The sequence below is a fragment of the Enoplosus armatus genome, chromosome 10 (genome assembly GCF_043641665.1).
Source record: "Enoplosus armatus isolate fEnoArm2 chromosome 10, fEnoArm2.hap1, whole genome shotgun sequence".
Lineage (NCBI taxonomy): Eukaryota > Metazoa > Chordata > Actinopteri > Centrarchiformes > Enoplosidae > Enoplosus > Enoplosus armatus.
This window is the reverse complement of record NC_092189.1, coordinates 18,089,960-18,110,139: the sequence shown is the minus strand read 5'-3', so window position 1 is coordinate 18,110,139 and position 20,180 is coordinate 18,089,960. Positions and strand designations below refer to the sequence as shown.

The following is a 20,180-nucleotide window of genomic DNA, read 5'->3' as shown; positions in this document are numbered from 1 at the left end:
CTGTGCTGACCCCCCCCCCCCCCCCCCAGCAGACCACAGCTTAGAAGATAGCCGAAGCTACCACAGTGTCATAAAAAGTCCGGAGCAGTTTCCTGCACACACCGAAGGACCTCAGCCTCCTCAGCAGGTGGAGGTGGCTTTGACCCTTCTTGTACAGGGCCTGAGTGTGGTCAGACCAGTCCAGTTTATTGTTCAGGAGAACACCCAGGAATTTGTAGTTCTCCACCTCCTCAATGTCCAAATCGAATCTGATGAAAAACAGGTTCAGTTGGTTAGCCCAGTCCCTGTCTCCACTGTCCTGGTGTCTCCCCTCACCTTTTCCATGTCCAGAGATCTTCTTAAGTCCTCTCCAGACATTTCTGGTGTTATTTTGCCCCAGATGTTCAAACATTTGTCTATTAGAAATTAAGGAGGGCAGCGATGCTAGCTGGAAAAGTTATTGTCTCTCAACATATGTAAATATTAAATTCTGCCACCTCATAACACGTTTCCATGTATTTCCTCAGAGAGATGAGGACTCAGTGGCTTATTCTGCACCAACCTTCACCAAGAGGAGAGCTGGCAAAGCAGAGAGAAGGAATGTAAAGCCAGCAGAGGGAGAGACGATCTACTCTGATATCAGGGCTTTTTGATTAATTATCATTCCAAACAATGGATTTGCTGATTTACTAAATAAAAATGTTGTCTGGCACACTGTGAAAAATATACTGCTTCAAATCAATTTCACATCTGATATCAGTAACAATATTTTGATTGGGTAACCTGGAAAATGTTTAATGTTTTGTTTCAATATCATATTTTGTCTGTTTGCAATCTTTGTATGACTTTTTTATCCTGTTTTATCTTGTTATTATTGGCTGTGATTAATATCCTACAGCAACATGAATTGCATTAATATTAATTCTTGGCCTTTTTTTTATAATGCTAACACTCAAAACAGCTTTTTGACAGATTCAACTTGAAAGAGACGGAGGGTTGAGGACGGTTTTCTTTTGTGGCAGTTTTATGGCTGTTAACTTCTCCTATACGTATCAATGCAATGAAACAATCATTAGATAAACTGAGTGACTATGTGCATCCTATAAAAATGATTTCATGATTGTGGTGTAGCCTAAACGTTCAGGTGATATATATGGATCTGTGTAAACTTGATATTGAGTTCTAGTGAACAGCAGAGATTTGACAGTGACTGACGGTGGCTTGGTGACATTATTTGTATGAAGTTGGTTTCTGAGATGCTTTGGGGCTTATTTGGTTTGTGTGTGACTGTTACAGTTTGATGCAGAGAATAACAACAAAGTCAGAGGCAGACAAAGATGAAGGTAGACCTGGACAGAAGAACAGAGAGAGAGGCCAATAGCAGAACAAACTGGATTTATCCTTCAAATACACAATATGTCACTGAAAGCAATTCATATAATGTTATATATATTGTTAAATATCTATTTTCGCCACTATAGTTTTGTGGTTTTATGGCTTCTATTGTTGCTCTGTCGGTCGGTCCAACACTTTGATCTTGACTGACAAACCTCAACAAATGTTGGATGAACTGCAACGACATTTTGTATGGACAGTCAAGGTTTCCAGAGGATGTTTTTTGATCCCACACCTTTTCATGAAGTGCCATCAGCAGGCTGACATTTTTGGTGTTGAGTGGAAACACAAATGGACTGCAGTGAAATTTGGTACACAGTGACTCAAGAAATACATGGCAGAGGCAGCTACGTGGATCAGTGGTCAAGATGCTGAACCTGAACTGCAACATCCGGCCTGGGACCTTTGTTGCATCTCTCTCTCCCTCATTACCTTTCATCTCAGGTTTTCAAGCAGAAATCTATCAACTGTGTGGTTTTTATTCTGAAACCTTTTTTGAAATAACATTATCAAGAAAATGAACTGCATTTTTCTTTTCTCAAGTTTCGCGTTACTTTCTGATATCGTCATCCTATTAAACTAATGGCATAAGTCACTTTTTGAGCAAAATGATTTTTTGGCCTAAATCAGCTCTTTGTGATGCTGGCCACCTCTGGTAAAGTCACCTAAGCCCTTACTTGAAAGGATCATGCTCTTTTTACCCTGTAAGACAATGGCCTATGTCAAGAGTGTGACTTAGGCCATTTTACAATTTTGACTTAGGCCATTTAACAAGCTTTCATGATGGCAGCTGCCTCAAGAAAGAAGAAGATTTATGATGCAGAAGAAGCCCGAAACATGATTCTCGGATCATTTTCTACTGGTAAGTGATAAGGTTTACCATCACATAAGCTAGGCTAATGTTTTGTAGTAATCTAGTCTCAATTTCACAAGTTATAGGTAAATTACAAAGCTAGCAACGTATCCAACATCTAGCTAGCTACCTATTCCTAGCCAGCATACTTCTTTCTGTAATGTAGCCTTAAGGATGGTGGGGCAGGATTGGATAGGATTTGTGAAAAAAAAAATGTGCATTTTACAGAATGATCACACATTTATGACCACACACCTCAAAGGATTGAAATTAAAGAAATATTTTTCCTTTTTGGTAGGAGAAGTACTTGACTTATCTGACACTACCTTAAGAAATGAAAACGACAATGAGAAGAACATTTGTTTAATTTAGCTTGGAGTGATTTAAGTTTTGAGTTTGCTTTATCGAATAAAAGGGCAGTTAAGAGTCCAGTTTTAAAAAGCTGTCACAACAGTATGTTGGAAATGGGAAAGGTTAAATAAAAATCCAGCAAAGAAGAGCTGGAGAAGTGAGGAGAAGGACTGCCTCCTCAGCATTTGATTTATCAGACATTTGTTTAATTTAGTTAAGAGTGATTTAAGTTTTGAGTTTGCACTAGGGAATTAAAGGGCGGTTTAAGCCAGGTTTAAAATGGCCTAAGTCACAAAGGCATGTTCAGAAAATGGCCTAAGTCACTTTATTCTTTTATTTTACATAATTGACAAACAACGTTCATTGTATACCAACAGTCATCTACTGTCAAGACTGTTTTGTGTGAAATTATTAATAAACATCATATGTTCTGTATTTGGTGAAGTTTTTTGTGTTTTCCCAAAAACTAGAAAATATGACTTATGCCATTAGTTTAATAGGGTGACGATATATAAATGAAAAATGAAAGTTAAACTGCTCAAGTTTTTACACACAAAAGACACAAGGCTCAGAACCAGAATCAGAAACAGTTTATTGCCACATAACATACATTACAAGGAATTTGGTGGTCAATGTAAGTTTGTCAGGTTGACTGCAGAGGGGAAGAAACTGTTTTTGTGGCGGGAGGTTTTGGTCCTGATGGACCGCAGCCTCCTGCCAGAGGGGAGGGGGTCGAACAGATGGTGACCGGGGTGGGAGGGGTCGGCAGCGATCTTCCCTGCTCTCCTCAGGGTCCTGGAGGAGTAAAGGTCCTGAAGAGATGGGAGGTTGCAGCCGATCACCCTCTCTGCAGAGCGGATGATACGCTGCAGTCTGCGTCTGTCCTTGGTGGAGGCAGCAGCGTACCAGACGGTGATGGAGGAGGTGAGGATGGACTCTATGATGGCAGTGTAGAAGTGAACCAGCATTGTTTGTGGCAGGTTAAACTTCCTCAGCTGCCTCAGGAAGTACATCCTCTGTTGGGCTTTCTTGATGAGGGAGCTGATGTTCAGCTCCGACCGGAGGTCCTGGTTGATGATGGAGCCCAGGAAACGGAAGGACTCCACAGTGTCCACTGGAGAGTCACACAGGGTGATGGGGGCGGGTGGGGCTGCACTCTTCCTGAAGTCTACAACCATCTCCACTGTCTTTGAAGCGTTAAGCTCCAGGTTGTTGCTGTTGCACCAGGTCACCAGATGGTCAATCTCCCACCTGTAGGCAGACTCATCCTCTCCAGAGATGAGTCCAATGAGGGTGGTGTCGTGCGCAAACTTCAGGAGCTTGACGGACTGGTGACTGGAGGTGCAGCTGTTGGTGTACAGGGAGAAGAGTAGAGGAGAAAGAACACAGCCTTGAGGGGAGCCGGTGCTGATCTTCCGCAAGTCTGAGACGTGTTTCCCCAGCTTCACGTGCTGCTTCCTGTCAGACAGGAAATCTGTGATCCACCTGCAGGTGGGGTCAGGCACGTTCAGCTGGGAGAGCTTGTCCTGAAGAAGAGCCGGGACAATCGTGTTGAAGGCAGAGCTGAAGTCCACAAACAGGATCCTGGGATAGGATCCTGCGGAGTCCAGGTGCTGGGGGATGAAGTGTAGGGCCAAGTTGACGGCATCGTCTACAGACCTGTTGGCTCTGTAGGCGAACTGCAGGGGGTCCAGCAGAGGGTCGGTGATGGATTTGAGGTGGGACAGTACCAGGCGTTCAAATGATTTCATGACCACAGAGGTCAGGGCGACGGGTCTGTAGTCATTTAATCCTGTGGGCCCTGGTTTTTTGGGGACGGGGATGATGGTGGAGGCCTTGAAGCAGGCTGCCACGTGGCATGTCTCCAGCGAGGTGTTAAAGATGTCCGTGAACACCGGAGACAGCTAATCGGCGCAGCGCTTCAGGCAGGATGGGGAGATGGAGTCCGGTCCAGCAGCTTTCCGGGGGTTTTGTCTCTTGAAGAGTCTGTTCACATCTCTTTCAAGGACAGACAGAGGTGTCGATGCTGGAGGAGTGGGGGGCACTGTGGGGGGCAGCTGTGGTGGTAAGAGGTGTGAGAGTTCAGCCCCAGGTGTGATGAGGGGGTTGGGCTGTTGGGCTGGAGCTGGTGGGTGATGGTGTCAGGACTGTCCCATTGTCTTTCAAAGCAACAGTACAAGTTGTTGAGGCTGTTGGCGAGGCGTCAGTCATTAGCAGAGCCCCTGCTATATTGGCAGTGAACTCAAGAGCAACAATATTTTGGATTTTGCTGTCATGTTTACTTGATTAGCATCACCAGTTTTGCTTTTTTTCCCCTGACACAAGTCTGTCCATCTTTTATATTACATGTTTTGCTTTCTTAATAAATCTTGCTAACACTAAATCTTGAAACTCTTGCAGGCACTCTTGAGCGGGTTGTTTTCTTCATCAGGTTCATAGACCTTTTTCCACAACAGACATTTTGACTTGTCATAGCAGGAAAAGACAAACAACATTAAGGATGGGCCATTCTAGCAATGCAGCTATTTATAATGTTACTAGTTGCACATGTTTAACACGTCTAAATGTCTGCTGTGAAAAAAGTCAGCTTTGGTTTCACTATATTTTTGTCGCGTGTGCACAGAGACACAAAGTGGTAAAGAGAGGGAGAGACTAACAGACAGACAGTCAGTGGTTTTGACAGTGACCTGCTGTGTATCTGTCCACCACAACATCACTCAACTGTAGACAGAAGCATGGCAAACAAAAACACATATGTTGTAGACACAAATAATCTCTTTTTGTTAAAAATGTGTTGAGAAAATATACAGTATGAAAAAATATCAGGAGGCAAAAACTCAAATGAATGAACCGCCACCGTCTTTCTGGTCTCACAGCACTTTGTAAAGGCATTCTGCATGTCTGTCCTGAGAACAACAAGCAAAGCCACATGCAACAGCTACACTGACAGAAGCTGCGGTGGGCCGTTTCTCCACCCTTTTACCCACCATCAAGGCTGTTTACTCAGAACAGACCTGACTATGGGCTTCAACAGGATGTGTAGTGAGGGAAGAGCTACATGAGGCTTCAGCAGGCTAATTTTACTTGAACACATTGAAATCATTGTTTTACTTTCTTCTTCACATGCTCATTTAAAGTACAAATAATGTCTCTTCTGTTTTTAAAAATGCAATCATTACAACCGTATGCATTTGCAATCTTAAAATATGAAATCATCATGTTAGTTCATGTTTTGTTTTAATTTTAATGTAAATATTGATTAATTCAGCATTTATTTGGACATGCTGCAAGTCCATCACTGTGCCAAGTGACCTCAGAAAAGCTGTCAAACTTATTTGCAGATAATCAGGTCAATGTAACTTCAGATCACAGTTAAAAAGAACCAGGGTGGGACCAGTGAATGATTAGCACCTCCCCCCTCTGACAGCAACTACCAATGAAAAGCAGCAAACGGCAAGAAACTGGGATGAAACATGGTCATGGGTCGACTGGGTGGGTGTGTGTGTCCAACACCCTGCACCCTTTAACTACTCCTGTAAGTTGTTGTGATGTTGATATTAATCAATAATATAGTGTTATTCCACTTGCCTTTTTTAAAAAGGTAAAAGAGCAGCACAAGTACAGCTTCCTGAGGTTAAAACAGAGAGTGAGAAAGAGAGAAAAGGCCCTTCGTGTCCACACCTTAGTGTCAAGCCCAATCACAACAATGCTGAAGTTTCCATGCTTCATTTGTTTGTCAGCGGTGACTGTGAATGTGTGTTTATATGTGTCTATTTGTGTGTAAAGGTACAAAGCAGGACACAAAGTACATGAAAGTATTTACTGCTTTTGTTTTGTGTGTTATGTGTACACGGGCTGAACACAGCGTTGTGTCAGGGAAGCATTGATTTAAACTGCAACAATCCTGCTGCAACACTTCTAGTATTAAGAACATGTTGTTGTCAAACCAGCGTGTTTTGGGTTGTGGTCAGCAACATGTTGACCCTGATGAAGGCCACAAACCAGAAGGATAGATAGATAGATATAGAAAGATATGTTGTCTATCTATTTTCATTCTCTGTACATCTTTAAGTTGTTGAAGTTAGGCAACAAACTTCCACTCTGTTTTGGTAATGTACATTTGTGGTTTTCTCCCAGGTTGACATGAGTTCCCTCCCTCAGATAAAAATATGCAGGTCAGAAACTCTTCATGGCCTCCATGTGAATGTGTTCCTGTGATACTGTGAGAGAGGCGCTCTGCTGTCGCCTTTCACCAGCCCCCTGAGAAGAAGTGAAGCGAGTGCAGAGGATGGATGGTTTCACAGCCCTCCCCAACTCTGTATGCTGTGCTCTTCCTGCTGATGTGACAGGCAGTCAGAGAGGGCGGGTCATCATCGATGATGTGGCGCATCTGAATTGGCCGGCTCACACAATATTTAAGATGGCTCCTCTGCCCATGAGCATCACTGCAAATGGCTGAATAGACCTTTTTATTATCAATTATTAGTTATTTTATTTGAAATTTTGATTTGGAGACATAACATAGGCTCTTACACTGTATTTAGAGATGTATTACACACGAAACATTTATAATTAAAGGCTATTTCAATACATTCTGTAAAATGTATTGTATTGTATTGTAATATATTATGTAGTGAACAAAAGTGGCTTTATTGTAAAGCTCATGTTTTTGTCATCTGATTTTCATCAAAGGATGGGAGTGATGAAATGAGAGAGCAGATGATGTTTCGATCAAATCTTATTTAACCCCCAACCCTACAAGGGTTAAAGCCGTGCTCTAGCCACAAAGCTACAGGATAACCAGAAATGTCACTATTTTATGTTGAGTGTTACTTTAACAGTAACAATGGCTTGAGTTTCGATTTATACATCCTACTGTCATTAAATGTAAATGATTGAACAGAAATACGTAAAGTAGTCGTGAGTCCAGTCTCTCAAGGAATTACATGTACTTTTTTGCAGTGCATCATGCATCCAGTGCTAATGTTATTGCCAATGCAGGAACTACTGCAATGTGCAATTTAGCATGGTGAAGAGCCTGACCATGACTTTAAAGACCCTGCACACCCACACAGCTGTTGTGAATTACCCTGTCTGAGGTGGAAGTCGGGTGAAGTGATGCTTTGAATTACCTGTCATCAGAAGTTGATATACTACTGAGCATGATGAAGGTGTATGTTGTCCCACTCTAACAGGTGCAACAAAACCAACAGAAGGGTCAAGATATGTCAGTCAAGTGCAGTTTGAACACACACACACAGTTGTGAGAAGAGGTCTAATTAAACAACAGAAATGAAAATGTGGGTGGACTTTAATTTGCCGTTTTAATGACATTTTTCTAACCATAACCAAGTAGTTTAGTTGCCTAACCTTAACCAGGCTGTAAAACAAAATGGCATTGAACATTTGATCACCACTGGTCATGAGGTTTTGTTTGGAAAGACATCGTTTCACTTCTTCTGATTTGATTGTGAGTGTGATTGGATTAATGGAGCAAACAATGATTAGTTAGTCAGTCATGTTGGACAGGAACAATATCCATGGATCAATGAAAAGATAGCACCTGCTATCAGTTACTGAACACCTCTATTTACAGCAAAAAGTAAACCGACTGTACGCTACCTGCGCAGCACCAAACAGCAGACTGACAGAGTTAGCTGCCAGCTAGTGAGCATAGTGGAGCATTTAGCAGCAAGAGAGACGGATATTTCTGTCTGTCAGGAGTTGGTGGAGAACAAAAGCAGAGAGAAAACTTATATGAGTACAGAACTTACATTTGCCAGGTTACCAGAACATCTACTCTATCTATTTAAGGTTTTCTGGAAATCAGGCTACAATGCAAAAATATGGTAATACAGTCAATAAAAACAACAGATTAAAGATCTTCTTCCTGCCCCTGTTGTTCAGGGAAACTCTCTTAATTCATGATCCCCACAAGGTGAAATGACATGTCATTTTGAACAGTGTGAGCATATTGGTGAATATCAGCTGAAAAATCCATCAACATGAAGTGAAAATATAAAGGAAACCAGATTATTTTGGATTACAGTAGTTCACATCAAATCATCTGTTGTGTTTACGCTCAGTGTCAGTTATAGAAACCCAACATGAAACAAAAGCTTGCTGTTGCTGTTGTTTCATGTGTTTAGGTTGGAAAGATAGTTGAGATTATTTCCACTGTGGTGGTACAGTGACATTGGCCAACATAACAAGAGACCAATGAGATTGCTCTGAAATTGTTCCCTCCCACTTCATATGGTTACATTAAGGTGAATCATCTTCTAATACGGTCTAATTTAACTGTTGTCTCAAGTGGATTAACAAGAAAATGCTGATCGTATTTTATTTACTGCTGATGCTCAGAGTTGGGCGTAAGTATATAAAGTTTTTTCAATATATATTTCAAGTACATTGTCATCTTCTTGCATCAACTTAGCACAGTGCATATATGAATCTATCTCTGTTGTTAATCACTGCTTCATTTCATTTTATTTTTTAGGATGCACAGATGATCTGATCTTTAGGACGAAGACTGTTAGTGTTGGAGATGATGTGACTTTGTCGTGTACCCGCCAGACATCTCAGCATTCAGCAAAATTATTTTGGATCAGGCTTGTTTCTGGAAACTTCCCTGAATTCTTGGGAAGAACAGCTGCCTTTGATTATGCCGCCGTTAACAAGACTCCTCGAATTACAGCAAAACAAGAGCCTGGATCATTTGTTCTGCATATTAATAACACAAAGCTAAGCGATACTGGAGTTTATTACTGTATAAAAGTAGACAAGCTCAAAATGACATTTTTGAAAGGAACATTTCTGAGTATTAAAGGTAAATAAAATACCACAACCAGACATTTCACATTCCTTTAAAGATTTCATCATCATGCTTACATCAAACACCATTTATAACAGCAGGTCACACAGTTAAATTTTCCTACATGTATATATAAAGGAAGTACATGTTTCCATAATTTACAGGAAAGTAAGTTTATGTATATGAATATTTTTAACTACTTTTCCTTTCATTAAAGTGAATATCACGTTTATTTTTACATTTGTATTTCCCAGGACCAGAACCTGATATCACTGCCGTCATTCACGTCCCTCCATCTGATCCAGTCCGTCCAGGAGACTCAGTGACTCTGCAGTGTTCAGTCCTCTCTCACTCTGAGAACAAGACATGTCCAGGAGATCACAGTGTGTCCTGGTTCAGAGCCGGATCAGATGGATCTCATCCCAGTGTCATTTTGGCTCACGGAAACAGTGGTGATGAATGTGAGAAGAGTCCTGACGCTCGCTCTCCACAGAAATGTGTCTACAGCTTCTCTAAGAACGTCAGCTCCTCTGATGCTGGGACTTATTACTGCGCTGTGGCCGCATGTGGAGAGATATTATTTGGACATGGAACAAAACTGGACATTGAAGGTAACAGAGAAGCAGAACATGTCCATAAAACTCATTCATTTTGAATCTGGTAGAATCCATTAAGATCATGTATCACCAAACATTTGTTTCTAATGCATTCAAACATCAAAATAATAGTAAACTTTCATTATTTGCTCCTTTTCATATTGTTTCAGGACTCAATATGTGGGACAGTACAGTCCTGATTCTGCTCTGTGCTGCTTTGGCTATAAGCCTGATTGTTATTGCCCTCCTGATTCATACCGTCACAAAAGAAACGTGTGGTTGTTGCAACGGTAACAGAAGTTTCTCATACATCAATCCATCAAACAGTATTTTGCCAATGCTAACTTCACATGATTTACATTACTGCTTTGTGTAAATGAACCTACAGCATCTTTCATATCTTTGTGTTTATGTTATAACACAGCTGCCGTTGCTCTGCAAACAAACACTGCAACAGCCGGTGGTGATCAGCAAAGTCAGCAGGTAAGGTATATAAAGAAGAGATTCAGCTGGAAAAGTTACTGTCTCTCAACATATGTAAATATTAAATTCTGCCACCTCATTACATGTTTCCATGTATTTCCTCAGAGAGATGAGGACTCAGTGGCTTATTCTGCACCAACCTTCACCAAGAGGAGAGCTGGCAAAGCAGAGAGAAGGAATGTAAAGCCAGCAAAGGGAGAGACGATCTACTCTGATATCAGGGCTTTTTGATTAATTATCATTCCAAACAATGGATTTGCTGATTTACTAAATAAAAATGTTGTCTGGCACACTGTGAAAAATATACTGCTTCAAATCAATTTCACATCTGATATCAGTAACAATATTTTGATTGGGTAACCTTAAAAATGTTTAATGTATCGTTTCAGTATCATGTTTAGTCTGTTTGCAATCTTTGTGTGACTTTTTTATCCTGTTTTATCTTGTTATTTTATATAATGGCTTTGATTGATATCCTACAGCAATGTCAATTGCACTAATATTAATTCTTTTTTTTATAATGCTAACACTCAAAACAGCTTTTTGACAGATTCAACTTGAAAGAGACGGAGGGTTGAGGACGGTTTTCTTTCTGTCTCTCTTGTGGCAGTTTTATGGCTGTTAACTTCTCTTATACGTATCAATGCAATGCAACAATCATTAGATAAACTGAGTGCCTATGTGCATCCCTCAATATCAATAAACTTGATATTGAGTCGTAGTGAACAGCAGAGATTTGACAGTGACTGACGGTGGCTTGGTGACATTATTTATATGTAGTTGGTTTCTGAGATGCTTTGGGGCTTATTTGGTTTATGTGTGACTGTTACAGTTTGATGCAGAGAATAACAACAAAGTCAGAGGCAGACAAAGATGAAGGTAGACCTGGACAGAAGAACAGACCCTAACCCAAACCCAGGAAAAGACAAACAACATTAAGGATGGGCCATTCTAGCAATGCAGCTATTAATAATGTTACTAGTTGCACATGTTTAACACGTCTAAATGTCTGCTGTGAAAAAAGTCAGTTTTGGTTTCACTATATTTTTGTCACGTGTGCACAGAGACACAAAGTGGTAAAGAGAGGGAGAGACTAACAGACAGACAGTCAGTGGTTTTGACAGTGACCTGCTGTGTATCTGTCCACCACAACATCACTCAACTGTAGACAGAAGCATGACAAACAAAAACACATATGTTATACACACAAATAACCTGTTTTTGTTAAAAATGTGTTGAGAAAATAGACAGTATGAAAAAATATCAGGAGGCAACAACTCAAATGAATGAACCCCCGCCGTCTTTCTGGTCTCACAGCACTTTGTAAAGGCATTCTGCATGTCTGTCCTGAGAACAACAAGCAAAGCCACATGCAACAGCTACACTGACAGAAGCTGCGGTGGGCCGTTTCTCCGCCCTTTGACCCACCATCAAGGCTGTTTACTCAGAACAGACCTGACTATGGGCTTCAACAGGATGTGTAGTGAGGGAAGAGCTACATGAGGCTTCAGCAGGCTAATTTTAGTTGAACACATTGAAATCATTGTTTTACTTTCTTCTTAACATGCTCATTTAAAGTACAAATAATGTCTCTTGTGTTTTTAAAGATGCAACCATTACAACCGTATGCATTTGCAATCTTAAAATATAAAATCACCATGTTAGTTTTGTTTTAATTTTAATGTAAATATTGATTAATTCAGCATTTATTTGGACAGGCTGCAAGTCCATCACTGTGCCAAGTGACTTTAGCAAAGCTGTTAAACCTATTTGCAGATAATCAGGTCAATGTAACTTCAGATCACAGTTAAAACGAACCAGGGTGGGACCACTGAATGATGAGCACCTCCCCCCTCTGACAGCAACTACCAATGAAAAGCACCAAACGGCAAAAAAGTGGGATGAAAAATGGTCATGACTTGGCGTGACTGGGTGGGTGTGTGTGTGTGTCCAACACCCTGCACCCTTTAACTACTCCTGTAAGTTGTTGTGATGTTGATATTAATCAATAATTTAGTGTTATTCCACTTGTCGTTTTTAAAAAGGTAAAAGAGCAGCACAAGTACAGCTTCCTGAGGTTAAAACACAGAGTGAGAGAGAGAAAAGACCCTTCGTGTCCACACCTTAGTGTGAAGCCCAACCACAACAATGCTGAAGTTTCCATGCTTCATTTGTTTGTCAGCAGTGACTGTAAATGTGTGTTTATATGTGTCTGTTTGTGTGTAAAGGTACAAAGCAGGACACAAAGTACATGAAAGTATTTACTTGTGCACAAATATGTAAAGCCTGGAAGCAAGATCATCACAGACTGTTGGAGAGCTTATCAAAGACTGTCGCAAGATGGTTACATCCATTATCAAGTCAACCATAAGCGACACTTTGTGCATCCACAGACAGGGTCTCACACACAGCACATTGAGAGAGCCTGGCGCACTAATAAGGATGACATCTATAGCTTCAGGGGGAACCAAGCGCCCACTGCTCTGAAAATGAACCTCAGATTCGTCGAGTGGAACCACTGGTTGGCCAAAAAATCACTGTGATGGAATGGTTGGACGCCTTTTTAAAGACATCAGAGCATTATTCAAGATATAAAAGTATTAACATGAATGCTGTTTTCATTTCAAAAACTTTTGTTAAAGTTACTTTTTTTCCTGTTCCTGTTTGTTAAAGTATTGTTCTCTTCAAATATAAGTCTGTCTAAACTTGTTGAGTGGTGTGAAGACATTATGATGAGGCCTCAATAAGCAACGAATGAGACTGTAAATGGGCAATTAGTAACTAGATTCTTAATTATGAAGTTGTATTTGTCGGTAATTAGCAATTTATAGTTGACATTTAGGAAATTTGTTACAAAGTTGGACTGAAGTTAGACAGAAACTAGTTGAAAGTTAAACTGCAAAATCTCGCTTCAATTTAGTGGCCTGCTCAGCAGAAGTTAGACAGAAACTAGTTGGAAGTTTAGCAGTAACAATTCAGTTACACGCCTGCTGCAGAAGTTACATATAAGGTAAGTGGTGACAATTCATCGCCTGCTTCCCTGATGTAATGTTATCACTTAATCACTTTTAAATTACTGATCTGATTTTTGGAAAATATATGGAGATCAGTCTGAGTAAAGGGATTAAAACTTGGATAGAAAATATAAACAGAAAGGTACTTGGCAAGTTATTTCTCGGGGATCATGCATGTAAATGGGTGATGGGTCAGATATGTCAGACTGAACCCTCGGCAACTGAAGTCAAACACCAAGGCTAGACCTTCAACTATTCAGAATCAGAATCAGAATCAGAATCAGAAATACTTTATTGATCCCCGGGGGGAAATTGTACAAGGAGAGTTGTTAACCCCCAGATTCTGTTTTGCCATGGGCCTACACTCAGTGCCTATCACAAGCAGGTATGGACAGCTTAGAGCACGGCTCTCAGTGAATATCAAAACTGGCCTCTACGTTAAAATGTCCATGTAAAAGAATGTAGGCCTAATTCCTATCAATTAACTCAGTAGGACTATGTCAAATAAATTACCAGTGAATTATCAATTGGGAAACAATATAATTATACATTTATTTGGTGGTAACTTACAAGATATTTCAAAGGATCAATTAAGTTCGTATTACTTTATTGGAAATGTATTACAGAACTTACCAACTATTTATTGCTTGCTTATGGGAAATAGCGACAATATAATTAATAAATAATGTTGGGGTAATTTTCGATAAATTATGGGTAAATAAATAATTTCGATAAAAATAAATATGGGTAAATATCGGGGTAATTTGGGTGTAATTCCTAAGAAATTTCAAATATGTTACTTGCTAATTACCACCTACTTACCATGAAGTTTGCGGACCTGTAAAATGAAGCGTTATTGCTAATTTTGTACAGGAATGGCATTACGGTAAGAACGTGGAAGAAAAGATTTGAAAATAAAAGTAAGGCCACTGTGAATGTGATAAGCAATTACACATTCATTCAATAAATCAGTAAGTCAGTCTGTCAATAAATAAATGAAACAAAATCAAAATTAGTCAAACTTAATAATAAAGAATACATTCCCAGAGACCAACAGTTCACCACCTCAGAGTGTCATTGAGAAACTTCCTGTTTCCACAGACCAATTTCACGTCAAAAAAACAGACAATATCAGGACATTCTGGTGTGGCATTGAAAAGTTAAAGCCCTCTAAACTGTTATATATATGCTGTGTTCTGTTTCCACAGAACAATATCCCTTTAAAATGATAGCAAACCACGTCAGAGTGTAACTCAGACAGTATCAGGACATTCTGTGGAGTGGATGATGTGGAATTTCAAAATGAAGATTCAGATTGATATGAAAAGGAAACGTACAGTTTGCACAGACCAATTTCAGTTCATAATGATAGAGAGGCTGAGCACCTGTTAGTCTGGTGCAGTCACAACAATTTGGAGCAGAACACCTTCAAGATAGTGGAGATGACAGTGGGCTTCAGGAGGAACCGCCCAGCACTGCGTTGGTTGTGGAGTCCTTCAGGTTCCTGGGATGTACTATCTCTCATGACCTGAAGTGCGAGACTTGCATCCACTCCGTTGAGAAGAAGGCCCAGAGACTGTTGTTCCTATGCCCCTAGCCCTTATGTCCTACTCTACATGTAGATTTAGGGGACACATCTTTCTGATCTGTGATGTACAGTCTGTTCTTAAATGTCTTAGTTTGGCAGTATAAATGTAAATACCTCAGATATGCAATACTTCTTCTATACTTCTGTATCACTGATGATGAGTGTACATTCAACCTTTCAAGTATGTTACACTGATATGCAATAACTTCCACAATCAACATGTCCAACTGTACATTAAATGCAAAACTTCCATAGAAGTGAAATGATTGGTTTTGGAAGTTGGCATAGTAGACTGGGAATGTAACTTCAACATTCATAATGCAAACCTCCTGAAATAATATGTGAACTTAAAAAAACTATAAGGTTTATACTGCCACTTACGCACTAAGAGGTTTCCTTTCAAGTATGTTACACTGATATACAATGACGTCCATGATCAGTATGTCAAGCAGCACAATTCAATTTTCAATTCAATTTTATTTATACAGCACCAAATCAACTCAAATCAAGTCATCTCATATAGAGCAGGTCCAGACCATACTCTAGAATATTACTACAGAGACCCAACAGTTCCCACCATGAGCAAGCACTATGGCGACTGCGGCAAGGAAAAACTCCCTTTTAACAGGCAGAAACCTTGAACAGAACCGGACTCTAGGTGGGCGGTCATCTGCTTTGACCGGTTGGGTTGGAAAGAGAGACACAGAGAGAAAGAGACAGAGAGACAGACAGACAGAGATGCATAGCAACAACAGTGGTAGAAAAAACTACTAATAATAGAAATATGACTAATAATAGAAATTGCAGCAGTGAGAGTCAAGGAGGCCCAGGGCAAAAGCAGCCAGGCATACCAGGACAACGATCCTCAGTAAACTGTGAGACGAGAAAGCACAAGGAAGCTCTGGGGAAGATACAAAGTTAGTAACATACATTGGTGGGACATGAGGGTGTAAAAATGGAGAAGGAGAGGAGAAAAGAAGAGCTCAGTGCATCATGGGAAATCCCCCAGTAGTCTACTAGTCTAGGCATATAACAACACAACTAGGAGCTGGTCCAAGAAATTATTCGTGGTGAAAGTCAATATACGAGACTGGGAATGTGATGCCCACATTCATGATTCAAATTTCCTAATCTCACATGCTAACCTCCAAAACGCCACCCATATGCACTAATATGAAAAAACTTCCACAATCAATATGTCAAGCAGGACAATGACTGCAAAACTTCAACTGATATGCAATAACTTCCACAATCAATGTGCAGCACAATGAATGCAAAACTTCAACTGATGTGAAATAACTTCCACAATCAATATGTCAAGCAGGACAATGACTGCAAAACATCAACTGATATGCAACAACTTCCACAATCAATATGTCACGCAGCACATTGCTGCAAAACTTCACAACTGCTTTTCGAAGTGAAGCTCTCCGTTTTGAAAGTCAGCATTCGAGACTGGGAATGTGATGCCCACATTCATGATTCAAATTTCCTAATCTCACATGCTAACCTCCAAAACGCCACCCATACAACAATATGTTGCACTAATATGCAACAACTTCCACAATCAATATGTCACGCAGCACATTGCTGCAAAACTTCACAACTGCTTTTCGAAGTGAAGCTCTCCGTTTTGAAAGTCAGCATTCGAGACTGGGAATGTGATGCCCACATTCATGATTCAAATTTCCTAATCTCACATGCTAACCTCCAAAACGCCACCCATACAACAATATGTTGCACTAATATGCAACAACTTCCACGATCAATATGTCACGCAGCACATTGCTGCAAAACTTCACAACTGCTTTTCGAAGTGAAGCTCTCCATTTTGAAAGTCAGCATTCGAGACTGGGAATGTGATGCCCACATTCATGATTCAAATTTCCTAATCTCACATGCTAACCTCCAAAACGCCACCCATACAACAATATGTTGCACTAATATGCAACAACTTCCACGATCAATATGTCACGCAGCACATTGCTGCAAAACTTCACAACTGCTTTTCGAAGTGAAGCTCTCCGTTTTGAAAGTCAGCATTCGAGACTGGGAATGTGATGCCCACATTCATGATTCAAATTTCCTAATCTCACATGCTAACCTCCAAAACGCCACCCATACAACAATATGTTGCACTAATATGCAACAACTTCCACGATCAATATGTCACGCAGCACATTGCTGCAAAACTTCACAACTGCTTTTCGAAGTGAAGCTCTCCGTTTTGAAAGTCAGCATTCGAGACTGGGAATGTGATGCCCACATTCATGATTCAAATTTCCTAATCTCACATGCTAACCTCCAAAACGCCACCCATACAACAATATGTTGCACTAATATGCAACAACTTCCACGATCAATATGTCACGCAGCACATTGCTGCAAAACTTCACAACTGCTTTTCGAAGTGAAGCTCTCCGTTTTGAAAGTCAGCATTCGAGACTGGGAATGTGATGCCCACATTCATGATTCAAATTTCCTAATCTCACATGCTAACCTCCAAAACGCCACCCATACAACAATATGTTGCACTAATATGCAACAACTTCCACGATCAATATGTCACGCAGCACATTGCTGCAAAACTTCACAACTGCTTTTCGAAGTGAAGCTCTCCGTTTTGAAAGTCAGCATTCGAGACTGGGAATGTGATGCCCACATTCATGATTCAAATTTCCTAATCTCACATGCTAACCTCCAAAACGCCACCCATACAACAATATGTTGCACTAATATGCAACAACTTCCACGATCATTATGTCACGCAGCACATTGCTGCAAAACTTCACAACTGCTTTTCGAAGTGAAGCTCTCCGTTTTGAAAGTCAGCATTCGAGACTGGGAATGTGATGCCCACATTCATGATTCAAATTTCCTAATCTCACATGCTAACCTCCAAAACGCCACCCATACAACAATATGTTGCACTAATATGCAACAACTTCCACGATCAATATGTCACGCAGCACATTGCTGCAAAACTTCACAACTGCTTTTCGAAGTGAAGCTCTCCGTTTTGAAAGTCAGCATTCGAGACTGGGAATGTGATGCCCACATTCATGATTCAAATTTCCTAATCTCACATGCTAACCTCCAAAACGCCACCCATACAACAATATGTTGCACTAATATGCAACAACTTCCACGATCAATATGTCACGCAGCACATTGCTGCAAAACTTCACAACTGCTTTTCGAAGTGAAGCTCTCCGTTTTGAAAGTCAGCATTCGAGACTGGGAATGTGATGCCCACATTCATGATTCAAATTTCCTAATCTCACATGCTAACCTCCAAAACGCCACCCATACAACAATATGTTGCACTAATATGCAATAACTTCCACAATCAATATGTCACGCAGGACAATGACTGCAAAACTTCAACTGATATGCAATAACTTCCACAATCAATGTGCAGCACAATGAATGCAAACTTCAACTGATGTGAAATAACTTCCACAATCAATATGTCAAGCAGGACAATGACTGCAAAACATCAACTGATATGCAATAACTTCCACAATCAATATGTCACGCAGCACATTGCTGCAAAACTTCACAACTGCTTTTCGAAGTGAAGCTCTCCGTTTTGAAAGTCAGCATTCGAGACTGGGAATGTGATGCCCACATTCATGATTCAAATTTCCTAATCTCACATGCTAACCTCCAAAACGCCACCCATACAACAATATGTTGCACTAATATGCAACAACTTCCACGATCAATATGTCACGCAGCACATTGCTGCAAAACTTCACAACTGCTTTTCGAAGTGAAGCTCTCCGTTTTGAAAGTCAGCATTCGAGACTGGGAATGTGATGCCCACATTCATGATTCAAATTTCCTAATCTCACATGCTAACCTCCAAAACGCCACCCATACAACAATATGTTGCACTAATATGCAACAACTTCCACGATCAATATGTCACGCAGCACATTGCTGCAAAACTTCACAACTGCTTTTCGAAGTGAAGCTCTCCGTTTTGAAAGTCAGCATTCGAGACTGGGAATGTGATGCCCACATTCATGATTCAAATTTCCTAATCTCACATGCTAACCTCCAAAACGCCACCCATACAACAATATGTTGCACTAATATGCAACAACTTCCACGATCAATATGTCACGCAGCACATTGCTGCAAAACTTCACAACTGCTTTTCGAAGTGAAGCTCTCCGTTTTGAAAGTCAGCATTCGAGACTGGGAATGTGATGCCCACATTCATGATTCAAATTTCCTAATCTCACATGCTAACCTCCAAAACGCCACCCATACAACAATATGTTGCACTAATATGCAACAACTTCCACGATCAATATGTCACGCAGCACATTGCTGCAAAACTTCACAACTGCTTTTCGAAGTGAAGCTCTCCGTTTTGAAAGTCAGCATTCGAGACTGGGAATGTGATGCCCACATTCATGATTCAAATTTCCTAATCTCACATGCTAACCTCCAAAACGCCACCCATACAACAATATGTTGCACTAATATGCAACAACTTCCACGATCAATATGTCACGCAGCACATTGCTGCAAAACTTCACAACTGCTTTTCGAAGTGAAGCTCTCCGTTTTGAAAGTCAGCATTCGAGACTGGGAATGTGATGCCCACATTCATGATTCAAATTTCCTAATCTCACATGCTAACCTCCAAAACGCCACCCATACAACAATATGTTGCACTAATATGCAACAACTTCCACGATCAATATGTCACGCAGCACATTGCTGCAAAACTTCACAACTGCTTTTCGAAGTGAAGCTCTCCGTTTTGAAAGTCAGCATTCGAGACTGGGAATGTGATGCCCACATTCATGATTCAAATTTCCTAATCTCACATGCTAACCTCCAAAACGCCACCCATACAACAATATGTTGCACTAATATGCAACAACTTCCACGATCAATATGTCACGCAGCACATTGCTGCAAAACTTCACAACTGCTTTTCGAAGTGAAGCTCTCCGTTTTGAAAGTCAGCATTCGAGACTGGGAATGTGATGCCCACATTCATGATTCAAATTTCCTAATCTCACATGCTAACCTCCAAAACGCCACCCATACAACAATATGTTGCACTAATATGCAACAACTTCCA

At 40.5% G+C, this 20,180-nt stretch overlaps 2 protein-coding genes across 2 annotated transcripts in view; both read left to right on the top strand.

The window, feature by feature from the left end:
- The window catches only part of LOC139290956 (uncharacterized), a 247,986-nt gene that overhangs the window by 211,288 nt on the left and 16,518 nt on the right, over positions 1 to 20,180 (top strand). The window lies entirely within an intron of this gene.
- Positions 3,611 to 10,752, top strand: LOC139291653 (signal-regulatory protein beta-2-like). Its single transcript, XM_070913753.1, has 6 exons — positions 3,611 to 3,722; positions 9,078 to 9,407; positions 9,647 to 10,003; positions 10,159 to 10,278; positions 10,413 to 10,471; positions 10,577 to 10,752. The coding sequence occupies exons 1-6, from the start codon at positions 3,611 to 3,613 to the stop codon at positions 10,700 to 10,702; spliced, it is 1,104 nt and encodes a 367-aa protein (XP_070769854.1). The 3' UTR covers positions 10,703 to 10,752.

Coding starts and splice junctions, on each gene's coding strand:
- LOC139291653 (XM_070913753.1), top strand. CDS start 3,611: ATGAGGGAGCTGATGTTCAGCTCCGACCGGAGGTCCTGGTTGATGATG. Junction 3,723..9,077: donor ACACAGGGTGATGGGGGCGG/GTGGGGCTGCAC, acceptor TTTATTTTTTAG/GATGCACAGATGATCTGATC. Junction 9,408..9,646: donor AACATTTCTGAGTATTAAAG/GTAAATAAAATA, acceptor TGTATTTCCCAG/GACCAGAACCTGATATCACT.